This window comes from Syngnathus acus, chromosome 3, assembly GCF_901709675.1.
Source record: "Syngnathus acus chromosome 3, fSynAcu1.2, whole genome shotgun sequence".
NCBI lineage: Eukaryota > Metazoa > Chordata > Actinopteri > Syngnathiformes > Syngnathidae > Syngnathus > Syngnathus acus.
This window is the reverse complement of record NC_051089.1, coordinates 15,393,397-15,407,252: the sequence shown is the minus strand read 5'-3', so window position 1 is coordinate 15,407,252 and position 13,856 is coordinate 15,393,397. Positions and strand designations below refer to the sequence as shown.

General features: G+C 39.3%; 1 protein-coding gene across 1 annotated transcript in view; it reads right to left on the bottom strand.

Moving 5' to 3' along the window:
* The window catches only part of mybpc3 (myosin binding protein C3), a 45,392-nt gene that overhangs the window by 13,267 nt on the left and 18,269 nt on the right, over nt 1-13,856 (bottom strand). Inside the window, exons 5-13 of the mRNA XM_037247162.1 lie at nt 8,959-9,228; nt 6,789-6,923; nt 5,646-5,723; nt 4,631-4,779; nt 4,332-4,449; nt 4,142-4,190; nt 3,549-3,587; nt 1,169-1,228; nt 636-653 (exon numbers count right to left, since the gene is read on the bottom strand). Coding sequence (XP_037103057.1) covers nt 636-653; nt 1,169-1,228; nt 3,549-3,587; nt 4,142-4,190; nt 4,332-4,449; nt 4,631-4,779; nt 5,646-5,723; nt 6,789-6,923; nt 8,959-9,228 — 916 coding nt within the window. The remainder of the gene's footprint in view (nt 1-635; nt 654-1,168; nt 1,229-3,548; nt 3,588-4,141; nt 4,191-4,331; nt 4,450-4,630; nt 4,780-5,645; nt 5,724-6,788; nt 6,924-8,958; nt 9,229-13,856) is intronic.

Sequence of the window (13,856 nt, the reverse complement as noted above, 5' to 3'; positions counted from 1 at the left end):
AGTACGCCCTAACCCTGAACTGATTGTCAATTGAAGGGCAGAAAGAGACCAACAACCATCCGCACTCACACCTACAGACAATTTGGAGTGCTCAATCAGCCTACCATGCAGGCTTTTGGAATGTGGGAGGAAACAGGAGGAAAGCCACACAGGCACAGGGATAACATGCAAACTCCACACAGGAAGCAGTTAAAATTGAGTCTAACCCAACATACTTACACCCTGGACTGACTGCCAGTCAATCACAAGGCATGGAGACAAACAAGCATTCTTGCTCATTTTCCCAGGAAAGGACTATGAGTCTTCAATTAATCTACCATGCGAGTTTTCGGAATGTGGGAGGAAGCCGGAATAGCTTGGAAAGCCCATCTGTGCAAGCTACTTTTACTTTACTTTTACTTTATTAATAATAATAATAAAAAGAATGAGAGTAAAGGTATGAATAGCTCTGGCCTTGGAAAATATTGCCAAATGCACAAAATAACAAAAAGAAAACCATTTAAAAATAAGGCGTTTCACTCAAGTCATCCAACCCAGTCAATTATTACATTTTGTTTTTTTTATTTACATTTTTTTCATAATAAAGTTTTGAAATCAGGATTTTCCTGACACTCATTGTGCCAGCAGTTCCTTACCGATTTTTTAAGAAACTGCTGCTGATTCAGAGGTAGAGCCCAAGCAGCAAAACAAACCAGATAGGTTAAAACATACGTAGCATGTCAAAAACAATTTAAACAGAATTAATCAGCATTTTAGGAAAAAAAAGAAAGGAGCCTAAAATGTAACAATCAAATGAACCAAAAAACGAGTATTTTATTAGTATTAGTGGCTATTAGATTCCAACGTATTATTATTATTGAGAACGTCAAGGGGAATAAATTGTTACAGTGGTGGAATGCGTTGGGTCACGCAACTAAAATGGCCTTAACAGTGAGATGAAGAGGTGAGTGATGTCAACCATCGATCAGCCTTGTTAATCAGTGAGTTCATGCATTGCATGCAGCTGCATGGCAAATTATTTTTGGATGCTGACAGTGTGATTTTGGCATGGCAACGATTTTGCTTACTCTCTTTAGATGTAAAATGGTCCAGAATGACAGAGAAAATAGCATTGATTAAAAGAATATGTAATTTTCTAACTGTCTTTATGAATATTTTCGACTCTTACCTCTTCTTTAACAATGTGCTGAAGTCCAGTTCTCCCGAGTCTTCTTTTCCTTCAGTGCTACTGCACACATGTGAGTCACATTCATACAGGATATGTATGAACTACAATACGAACCCTTCACCATGCTGAATGTACAGTCGTATGTGAAAGTTCGGGCACCCCTGATCATTTTCAAGATTTTCCTTTATAAATCATTGGTTGTTCGGATCAGCGATTTCAGTTAAATATATCATATAGCAGAGAAAAACAGTGATATTTGAGAAGTGAAATGAAGTTTATAGGATTTACAGAAAGTGTGCTATCATTACCTAAACAAAAGTAGGTAGGTGCATAAATTTGGGACCCCAACAGAAAAATGACATCAATATTTAGTAGATCCTCCTTTTGCAGAAATAACAGCCTTTAAACACTTCCTATAGCTTCCAATGAGAATCTGGATTCTGGTTGAAGGTATTTTTGACCATTCTTCTTGACAAAATATCTCCAGTTCAGACAGGTTTGATGGTTTCTGAGCATGGACAGCCTGCATTAAATCAAAATACCTTTAACCAGAATCCAAACTCTCATTGGAAACTATAGGAAGTGTTTAGAAGCTATTATTTCTGCAAAAGGAAGATTTTTCTGTTGGGGTGCCCGAATTTATGCACCTACCTACTTCAAGTAATGATTGCACACTTTCTGTAAATCCTATAAACTTCATTTCACTTCTCAAATATCACTGTGTTTGTCTGCTATATGATATATTTAAATGAAATTGCTTATCCGAACAACCAATAATTTATAAAGGAAAATCGTGAAAATGATCAGGGGTGCCCAAACTTTAGCATACAACTGTATATACCAAAATCATGTTAAGCCAGCAATCTACCTTGCACCAATATAGAGATATGGTCATAGCAGGCATAAATTTAGCAAAACCTTCTGCCACTAAAATGTCACTTCATCAGATATGTCTCCAGGGACACTCCTTTGCTGCACCGGAATGTTTGTCTTAGTGCAGACATGTCTGCCAAATTGGAAAATGCGCAGTGAGCCACGTGCTTGTACGCAAATCAGCACATACTGGCATTTACGCCGCCGCCTCAGATGGCTGTCTCCAAAAAAAGAGCCCTGGACTCAGTCTTAAACTGAAAAGTAAAAGTTGCGGTCACTTCTTTTTGGAGTTACGACTATCGAGTCCATGAGTTGATCTTCTCATGTTGGACCAAAGGCAAACATTCTTTTATGCAACAAGAAGCCTCATGATGCATCCAACAGAGCACTCCTGCACTTAAATAAGGAGCATGAAATATAAAACAAGAAGAACCAGTATTGTGCATGCCTCCTTTCTAAAAGGTGAGTGCCTGGTTTGTGCGGTGCAGTTACAACACTCCTTAACTGTGCTTCCTCTATGTGCTAAACCAGTGAAGGAACTCGGATACTGAAAAGCCCATGTGTCTTAACACATCCAGCACTTTCAGTAGGGCCAAAGCTCCTGTTAAAGCTCACTCTGTTGGATCGCTGTTTGTGCAGCTGTCACTGCTGTTTTTGACTGAGACCCAGAAGCAGATCAACGAGAGCTTGTCTCGTAATAAAGTGTAATACAATGGTGGATGGCCGAGCCAGCAAGGCCTTCTCTGCTGGCCTAAGCACTATCAGATGCACTGACTTGCTAATCACAAACAATCAATTTTGTTTCATAATTGCTCCATAAAATTGCATTATTTTATTCTAATAGTCTAGACCAGGGTTTTCAAACTTATTTTTGTCGCGGGCCGCATCATAGTCATAGTTTCCTTCGGAGGGCCATTGAAATCCAAATATGTGTGGATGTCTCATATTATATATAGTGTAGACTGCACAACAAACTGGTAACTAGATGAATAACTAGTTTTCAAAACAGAGACTAAAAAATATGAATGATAATAAAAATTGCTAGCAATATCACTATTTTTTACAAGCGAAAACAATTTGTAATTTTAGCATTGACATGAATTTGATGCACAATTTGTCTTTGCGGGCCACATAAAATGATGTGGCGGGCCGTATCTAGCCCCGGGGCCTTGAGTTTGACACCTGTGGTCTAGACAATTGTCTTCTTTCCTCACCATTTCTTTTCACTGCAATGCTTGTGTTTTAATGACTAAATATTATGATTTGGAGTGCAATGGTCGCCTTCTACCTTCTCAGTGAGCTCTCACAACTTCTGAGTTCCGTCAAAATTTAGCAGTTTTCACATTGCACGATTCACAATGCTGCTTCTGTTTCATTTGAAAGGAGAAATGAAAGTGACCACTTTGTTGAAGAAGTTCTTCAATGTTGGCCCTTGTTTCTCTTCCATAGAGCGCTCCGTAAAGTGTGACGTTGTGCCTCAATGGATGCAACATTAAACCTTTACTACCTTGTTGATGTTCCACTTCTCTTCATTGCGGCGTCACTCCTAATAGGTTAGTATTTCCACAGTTATTCCACACATAATGACCGTCCAGTTTGTCCTGTGATTGCTATCACATAGGTTGTAGTACAATGTGTTCTGGCATAGAGGTATGATGCAAAGATATCAACCAGACTGCCAAAATATGTTGTATTGGGACGTAATGGGACATAATCAGGGGTCAAGGAGGAAACGCTCTCAGTTTGGGAAGGCTAAATGATAGTGAAAGGGAAATAAATCTTCAAATTTGCTTCATGAAGCAGTTGAATTTTTTGGCATTGGGTGGAAAGCTTAAATCAAGAGGAGTAAAAACAAAAATCCAACAACTGGTTCATGAAGCAAATATAAAGCTTCATTTTCCCATCACTAGTAAATGTAAAATATAAATGGAGGAGTCACATAAACATATCAACCAGTGCTCAATCATCTTTAGAACGTTGAAGAATGTTGTCAGGATACGAGAGGTAACAAATCCCAGGCTTGAACAGCAAGGGCATACAAACACCACACAGAAAAAATTCCAACGGAAAGGCGTTAACTTAAAAAGTAAGGCAACTTACGTGCGTCGAAAAGCTGCTCTTATGTCAAAACCTTCGGTAGTACAAGCCTCTGGTATGTAGAAAAGGAAAGTAAAATATAGTTCAACACCAAAATTGTGTGTGTGTGTGTGGGAGGGGGGGGGGTGATTGATAATTAAAAAAACACGAGGAGAAGATAACTAGTAGAATATAACAATTTTGATTCACTTACCATGTACAGTGAGTTGAAAATTACAACTGTCAAACTTGTCTCTGGACAAAACTTCACATCTGTAAGCTCCTGCAAAGTTAGCCTTGGCTTCCATGATGTGCATCTCAAATGTGTAAACCTGTTTGAGGGTTGATTCAGAACTATGGTGAGCATTCTTTTCTGGTCCTTCATGTACGAAACAGCGTAAGCATAAAGGCATTTACTATTTGCAATTCTATATTTTCATCAGCTTTTGCTTTTTAAAACATATGAATAAAATTTGCCTTATCAAAAAAAGTGAACAGTGTGAGTTAGTCTACTTTGGTGTTACGGTCATAGAACTCCTTCAGCTGCAGGTGTTTTCCAGATTTACTGGCCAGGTCCATCCACTTCCCTTTAAACCATTTGATGGTTGGTTTCTTCAGCAGCGATTCAGCATTGACTTTAGCCACAAATGTGATGTGTCCACCTAAAACGGGGAGCAGAATATATATATACTAGACAGGTAGGATCGATATCTATCTATCTATCTATCTATCTATCTATCTATCTATCTATCTATCTATCTATCTATCTATCTATCTATCTATCTATCTATCTATCTATCTATCTATCTATCTATCTATCTATCTATCTATCTGTATGTATTGAGAACCCCCATTCCAAATCACACAAACAGGAACTGTACAAGTACCGTATTTTCCGGACTACAAGGCGCACCTAAAAACCTAAAATTTTCTCAATAGCCGACAGTGTGCCTTATAGTCTGGTGCGCCTTATATATGGACCAAATTCCTAAATTTAAACTGGCCCGAAGCATTGTGTCATGAAATCAATCATAAGTGGCCCGCTGAAGACTATGAATCATGAATCAAAAAGACTATGGATTATTATTTTGTGATTATAAAGTAATTTGTTGCATCTGAAGTTGAAATAAAAAGGATAAAATGGAGAATGATTTGATTTGGATTAAAAATCTGACATGATGCATTAATAGTGCGCCTTATAGTCCGGTGCGCCTTATATAAGGACGGAGTTTTAAATGGGCCATTCATTGAAGGTGCGCCTTATAGTCCGGTGCGCCTTATAGTCCGGAAAATACGGTATGTACTTGATCAGAATAGGATAATATGTTGTGTTGCCCATTCAAAATATGACAAAGGGGAAATTCTTGATGTATTCTCACTGTATTTTAATATTTTGGATCAGAACTTTATCACTACATTAGTATGTACATATGCACTCCCACAGTTTTGAGTTATATGGAGACCACAGTAGTGATCCTTCTTAGATAGAACCATTAGCGATTAAACATTTGAGTCACAAAATGCTCACCGACAGTGACCTCTCCACTTTTGGGTTTCTCTGTGAAGAGGCCAGTGAGGTCCTGTCTGGTGTCTGGAGGCTGTCCATCTATAGTACATAATCCAGTGATAGACAATAGTCAGATAGTTATTCATTGACTAAAATGAGAATGAATTGATTGTCAATAAATGTGATGTTCCAAGTTACAATGGAAAGACAAATGACAACTACTCAAGTTCCGCCATAAACGGATACTATGTATCTTTAAAATAGCTCTCATCATCAAAATAGCATCAATCAATATGTGCAAATTTCACAATATAATTGTAATATAATTGTAATCAATAGGGGTGTAACGATTCATCGATACACATCGATTCATCGATATAAGGCTCTACGATTTATTGGCATCGATGCTAAACGTAAACATCGATTTATATCGCCGTGTTTGACCTCGGACATTAGACGCGACTTTATTTTGAAATCCAGTTCATTGTTGCTTGCTTCCTCTTTCCGGGAGCAGTGAGCGGCGTGTTGTGTTGTGAGCAGAGCAGGCACGTGAAAGGGGAGTCGACAACTAGTACGCGGCTCCTGGGCTGGTGCTATGGCTAGTGTCCAAAAAGATGAGGAAATTGGCTCCCCTTTAGGCTTCAAGTCATTCTTTGGAAGCACTTTGGATTCCAAAGAAAAGATGACTCAACGGACAAGACACGTGCAGTTTGTAAATCCTGCCATGCGGTGATCAAATATTCAGGGAGCACAAATCTCGCCGCACAATCTAAAGAAAAAACACGACATCAAAGTTCAGTGTTAAAATAAGCACTTTGTATACTACAATACTCTTGTAATTTCCTAAATAAAGAGTTTGCAGTACCTTGTTGATTTTGCGTATGAATTGTTATAAATCAGGATATTGTTCTATATTTTTTATTTAAAAAATATATATATATGTATCGATCGTAGAGCACTATATCGTGATGTATCGTGAATGAATCACAGCAGGGTTTAAGATATCGGCAAATATCGTATCGTGGTTCTTTGTATCGATATGATATCGTATCGTGACAAAACCCGCGATTTACACCCCTAGTAATCAACCATGTCTCGCCACCAAGCACACATTTCCATAAAAATCTGGAAGCACTTTAACCAGGAGTGGTACTGTTGGCTCACCCTCTGATGGAGGGGCATCATGTGTTGGGGCAGTGGCCTCATCTTCTGTTGGTGCGGCCGCAGGTGTAGCGTTCTGCTGCTTTTGTGTTACACTCGACTCTTCCGATGGAGTAACAGGAGCCTCAGCTGGAGTTTCTGTGTTGGTGTTACCATAGAAACGAGCGCATATCAGACACATTGTAGACTTACTGGCCACTTCATTATATTTCAGGTACTTCTTTTACTGACCCTCTTCTGGCAAAATAAGATACAAACCGTTTGATAGGATGCAATAAAACAATACACACGTCAGAACATTTATTCCCTCGTCGTGCTTTTTCTTTGGGCGGTCTACTACTGCTGTAACCAGCCCTAATCTTTGTTGTGACTGTTTATACCACCTGTTGAGGAATATTGGTTTGTACTGTTGTATATTCTGTGTCCTTTCTATCCCCGAGTCCAAATACTGCTGCCAAAATAGAGGAATCGATTGTGTTGCAATGACTGTTAGATAATGATAAAAATAATAATAGATCGGTTTTATATAGTGCTTTTCTTAGTACTCTAAGCCGCTTACATTTCATTGAATAAGGAATGATGGAAGTCCTGTGAAAAGAGAGGGTTGGGAAAATTGTGCAAAAAGGAATTTAGATCCCACTAAAGCAAGACAGCCTTGAGTTGCACGACCCTCAGTGGGGGCAAAATGTCAGCACATTTCATGTGTGTGGCCGTCATGAAAACCAGAATAAGGAAGTCTGCGCATACACTTGCACCCAACGTTTTACAATCATAATGAGCAAAGTAGGATGACATTTTCAAAGGTAAAAATATTTTTTGTTTTAACCATGTCTTTTCAAATGCTGTTAGTAATAAGTAGACGAGGCCTCATGAAGCGTTGCGATACATTGGACAAACTGTTTTGCTACTACGTAGGTCACTCTGTTGCTCAGTACGGACACCTGCTGGATCTTGCATATCATTGCATTTCAGACAACTCATTCAAGATTCAAGAGTTTTTTATTCGCCATGTTTGAGCGTGCCAAACAAGGAATCTGACTTCGGTAAAACACACCCTCTGTTCAACATTTAGGTGAGTAACAACACTCAGGACATGTGAAAAATGGCAAAAACAGTGTAGACAAATTCAAAAAAGGTGTGAAGAGCAGGATGTTATTGCACAGTAATGACTCTGAGACTCTAAGAGTGGTGTGAGTTCATCAGAGCAACAGCCTGGGGGAAGAAGCTGTCTCTGTGTCTGCTGGTTTTGGCGTACCGAGCTCTATAACGCCGTCATACACAGTATTTAATTATCACACTGTCACTCAATGTTTGACGCTGATTTTGATTATGTTCAATAGCATCACTTGAAGGTGTTCATATGGCAAAACCAACCGAATGTGTATTGTAAGGACTATGATGAATTTATTCCTCCGTCATTCTCATTTGAGTAAAAAACATAATCACAATTTAAACCATATCGGTAGATATACTCTCTCTTGGTACTGAAAGCATTCTTCATCAGTTATTTTTCACTTTGGCCTTATATGTTATCATCCTTGGTTGGGTGACTGTTTTTCCGTGTGCTATCAGCCGTCTCTCAGGCCTATCCTGAGAGCCAGTGAAGTACTGCTTACTCATGACCAAATAATGTGCCAGTGAAAGGTCAATGTCACTGCACAGGAGTGTTACAACACACAACTGTGGATGTCTTTGAAAGTTGTTTCCATCTTATCTGATCCAAGCAACAGACAAGCATTGCTCATGTATTTATTTAAAGGGGGGTATTTTAATGTCTGTATTTTTCACATGCCAAAATGTAGCATGTTCATAACCAAAACAATACCATTTCAAATAATAATGTTAGCCGTGTAAAACTAATCCATGTTTAAATCTTTAGCTCCCAAATTTGGGGGTAAATGCACTTGCCTTCTGCTTGCTTCTGGACAACGACCAATTACAGAAAGACAGTCAGGAAAGTTGTTCTTAAAGACAAGCAAACGAGGGACTGGGGGACAAAAGGGTTTATAGAATATCTTACAAAAAGGAAATCCCTGATGATATTTATGCAATCAGTTTCAAATAATGAGTAAAATGTGGTTCGAAAAGAAGGCAAATAGAGTAAATGAACCTTTCATTTGACTTTCAGGGTGATTTTTACTGCTTTACAGAGACCACCGCCAAAGTTTCCTACCTTTCTTTGATGGTACTTTCAGATCAAACTTGATCTTTGAACTTCCTGCAATCACAGCATAGGTATTGACATCTTCCTGGGTAACGGCTTTTATCGTGAGGGAATGCTTGTTTCCATTGGCTGCGATCTCGTATTTTTTGCTGCTGGCAAGGTCCTTTGTGTTGCACTGCCATCTAACTTTAACGTCAGACTTCTCGGTTTCTGCTTCAAAGACCACGGAGGACCCTTCTTCTGCTTCCTGTGTCTTTGGCTTCTTGGTAAAAGCTGAAACTGACCCAAGAACATTGACATTAGGACCTTTTTAATGTATAGTCTTTTTCATACCATGGACCTATGTTGCTGGAACAAATAAGAAACCCAATATAACAATGTAAATATAACATAAAATAAAACAGGGTGGAGGGGCATCACTGCTGTTGTCTTCATATTTAGACAACACGTGATATTTTAGGGCGGTTTATGAACGAGGTGAATGGGTTCCATTCTTTTCCACAGTCTGTGTTCGTATGTTAACTTGTGGCAGCCCCAATGAGTTTAAATATAGGATGAATGTAGTGGACTAATGAATGAGTGTGACAGGTTTAGATTGCCCCACAGTAACAGGTATCATCACAGTAGGATTATCTTGAATCTATTTTTGCACCTTTCGACTCATTGAAATACTTGTGGACCCTTGTGCCTCCGAAGCCAGGGGGTTGATTTCAATCTGGTATGACTCTACACGAACCCTAACAATCTGAATTTAAAATTCCAACTCAAGAGCAGCCTAAATACATATTCAACATAATCACTTCAAGGCAGCCAATGTGGAAATGCACTGCATACTACATGAAAAGGTCATGATTACAGATAATTAAAAAGAAATACAGTGGTGCGTTGAGTGACAAGCAGCACTTTAGCAAATATTGAAAAATTGGCTTGAAGAGGCTTGAGCCTGTTTATTGCCGCTCCCTGTTTAGTTTCCCGTCAAACTAAACATAAGATATAGAGAATTGCAATTTGTATGTTTGAAACAACCTTATTTCAGTCCACCAATTTAATGGTAAAGCTAACCCGCATCTATGTTGCAGTGCTATGACCCTTTAAGCAGCAGACTGAAAACAAACGGTGCAGCAAAACATGTAGACAGACAATAGAACAGTATTCACTGTCATATATTCTTTATCCTATGTGTGTGTGTGTGTGTGCGCGCACACGCGCGCGTTATATAGGGTGTTTCATAAAGTACGCAGTTTTTAAAAATGCAATAAATCAGCCAAAATCGATGCAAAATTCAAAATTTTTATTTAATTTCATTCAACATATACTTCAATTTAATAATGGAAAAATGATATCGAGCATATGTCCACCTCCACTTTCTCTGCAGGCAGTCATCCGATCGTTGAAATTAACGATAACTCTTTTGCAGACGTCCCTGTCGATTTCGCCGATTACCCGTTGAATTTCCATCTTCAGTTCGGTAATCGTTTGAGGTTTGTTCACGTAAACTTGTGACTTCACATATCCCCATAAAAAGAAGTCACAAGGTGTGAGGTCACATGACCTCGGAGGCCATTCTTGGTCGCCGCCGCAAAGTGAGATCAGACGCTCAGGGAATTACGGTTTCGACCGGGCGATTTTCTGGTTGCAACTGACCCAGATTCTTCGAATTTCTGTACCAACCTCGAAACTGTTGTTGCGGTCGGGGCATTGTCACGTCCAAAGATCGCGCGAAGTTTACGGACAGTCTCTGCGTAGCACTCCCCGTTTTTGTAATGAGTTTTCACAATAAGAATGCGTTGCTCGATACTGAACCGCTCCATGGCTACAAAATGGAAAAACGACAAATGGTCTTCTAATCGGAGTGATAATAGATAACGAAAATGATAGGAACAGTGCTGACAATCTTCAAACAAAAAAATCCCGCGCAAAAAAAACTGCGTGCTTTACGAAACACCCTATATTTCAAGGCACCACTACCGTAATTTTCGGACTATAAGTCGCGGTTTTTTTTCATAGTTTGGGTGGGGGGGCGACTTATACTCAGGAGCGATTTATATACATATATGGGTTTTTTTTCACTTTTTTGGGCATTTTATGGCTGGTGCGACTTATACTCCGGTGCGACTTATAGTCCGAAAATTACGGTATATATTGAACTTTTTCTTTATTTTCACAAATGTAGTGGTAACATATCTAAGTTGGGAGGGGGTCTTGTAAGCTTACTCGAGGAGTTTTGGGGTTTGGGGATACATTTTCTCACTCAGTGTCTCAGAAAGGGTAAAGCCACCCAAAATGTTGTAGCAATTTATCGTTTAGGAAAGTAAGTGGTTTTTTTTTTAGGTTTATTCAGTTTTCTTGCAAGACAAGTACAAGAAATACCTTAAAAGTAAACGTTACAACATCTAATGATAAACGCTTATCTGTTAAAGCCTGTTACAGCGGTTTGACTGTGGTTAATATTGCTTAAGACACCTATGAGACAGCACACAGTCAGGCTATTTGTTCTTGCATCTCAAAAGGTTTGCGTTTAGTCAGACAGGAAATGTTCAAGTTCAGGAGTCAAGCGAACAGTTTTTACATGCAACAATTGTGTGTTCTTGACTGGGCTACACCCAATTGAAAAAAACAACAGTAACAATATTTAGAGGGGAAAAACTCACTCGGTTTTTTGACTGGCTCTGGCATCTTCCTAAAGGATGTGCTCTTCTCCGCAAGGTGACTTATTCTGCTGTCTATCTCCCTCTTTTGCCTTTAATAGCAATGGCCCCTCCAACGAGCACCACCTCTCCAGACGCCTTAATTCCAAGTCCAGTATGATGGCCAAAGAACAACAGCTGCCCCCACACGTCCCATCAAAGCTCATCCTATTCCAGTGTCACAACAGCACGTATGCAACACACATACTTGTGTACACGCACGCAGAGGCTATATTTCAACCATCATTTCCTCCAACACCTCCCCTGATTGACAGGCCTTGAGAGCAGGGGGACATGGATGCTAGGCAGCAGTTAAATTTAGAACTTCAAAAAAAAAAGGATGCCGCTCCGTCTGTGTTGCCCATTTAAAAGTGAATACACAGAAAACTATTTACCTGTAGCACCCATTGTCTAGTTTTATTCTACTATATTCTTTTATTCTGTTCTGTTTACAGTTTGTCTCTGCGTTTATATTTTATATTTATATTATACAAATACATTTATAGTTATATGAACTAAACTGAAAATTCAAGAAAATAAACTGATAAACTGTACACCTAACTCTCTCTCTCTGTCTCTCTTTATCTCTCTCTGTCTCTCTCTGTCTCTCTCTCTCTTTCTCTCTCTGTCTCTCTCTTTCTCTCTCTGTCTCTCTCTCTCTCTGTCTGTCTGTCTGTCTGTCTGTCTCTTTTTCTCTCTCTCTCGCTCTCTCTCTCTCTCTCTCTCTCTCTCTCTCTCTCTCTCTCTCTCTCTCTCTCTCTCTCTCTCTCGATGTTTGTGACTCTTGGACAGCCAATCAAGTCAAATCTACGCATACAATCCATATTTGCAAATGCATGGTACATATCTGTGACTGCGGACTACTGATATGGATTCTTTTTCCATATTTGTTGATTGAAATATGCATTTGTAAAAGGTTTTGCTAAAATACTAGCTGCTTGTATTTGTCCTATGATAGTAAGTAGATATTCCTAATTGTTGGTTCAGTTTTTTTCATTATATTTATTTGAGGACCTCAGGTTACATATAACCTGCATGTAATGAAACCATTGTAAGATTCCATTTACGCGGCTTACTTTGATCACCCACCTACACTTTTATACCGCACATTGGTTCACAACTGTGATCAAGGATGAGAAACAGCCACCACAGATCATGGTTCTTACTCTTCTTGACAAAAAAATAGTACAACCAAAAGGGGAATACATCAAGCCAAGTGGTCAGTGCGTCTGCCTCATAGTTCTTTCTGGTTTTGAATCTCAGGTTCAGCCTCCCTGTGTGGAGTTTGTATGTTCTTGCCACACCTGAGCATTCTGTCTCCCTCCCACATTCCCAAAACATGCATATTATATTAATTGACAACTCTAAATTATAGGCGTGAATCAGAGTGGTTGGTTGTTAGCATACACCCTGCAGTTGATTGCCAGCCATTTCAAGGTGTACCATGTTGCAGCCATCCAAAGTCACCTGGACTAGGCCTGAGCTCACACATGACTAATGAAGACAAGCAATAAACCAAATGCCTGAACAGACAGCTAACACGGAAAAATCTCAATTTTGTGTTCTAACAAAATGTCTGCCGATTGCAGACCTGTTTTGCTGTGTCAGTCATTGTGATGACATGCATTCTACTTGCAATGATATCTAATTTACGACACAATTCGACACAAAGGATTTTACATGCATAGGTCGGATGTCGAATTGGTAGTTATATAACACAATGACATGCAACTGCTAGACTTACGCACATAATTTCTGTTCTCGTTCTTCCCTTTTAACACGAATACAAATCACATTGCACAACGTGAACTACACAGCATTGCAGTGCTTAGAATGGCGATAAAGTAAAAAACAAAAAACTTTGTGAACAAATAGAGGTTCTATACTTTTGGCCTCTGTTTCTCATTCATCTTCTTTGTGTTTAGTGTGGATGATATAGTGACTATGCCGATGCTGTTATATTCAAATTCATAAAGGATATGGTGGTGGACTTCAGTTGGTCCTGAGCCAACGGAGACTGTGTGCAGACCAGTAAACATCTTGGAGTGTTGTTGGACGACAAACTCACACCTACGGGCAAATTACTCATACCTAAGCACTCACGCCTACGGGCAAATTAGAGTGCTTAATCAGTCTACCGAGCAGGTTTTTGACGTGTGGTCGGAAACCAGAGTGCCTGGAGAAAACCCACGCAGGCACGGGGAGAACATACAAACTTCA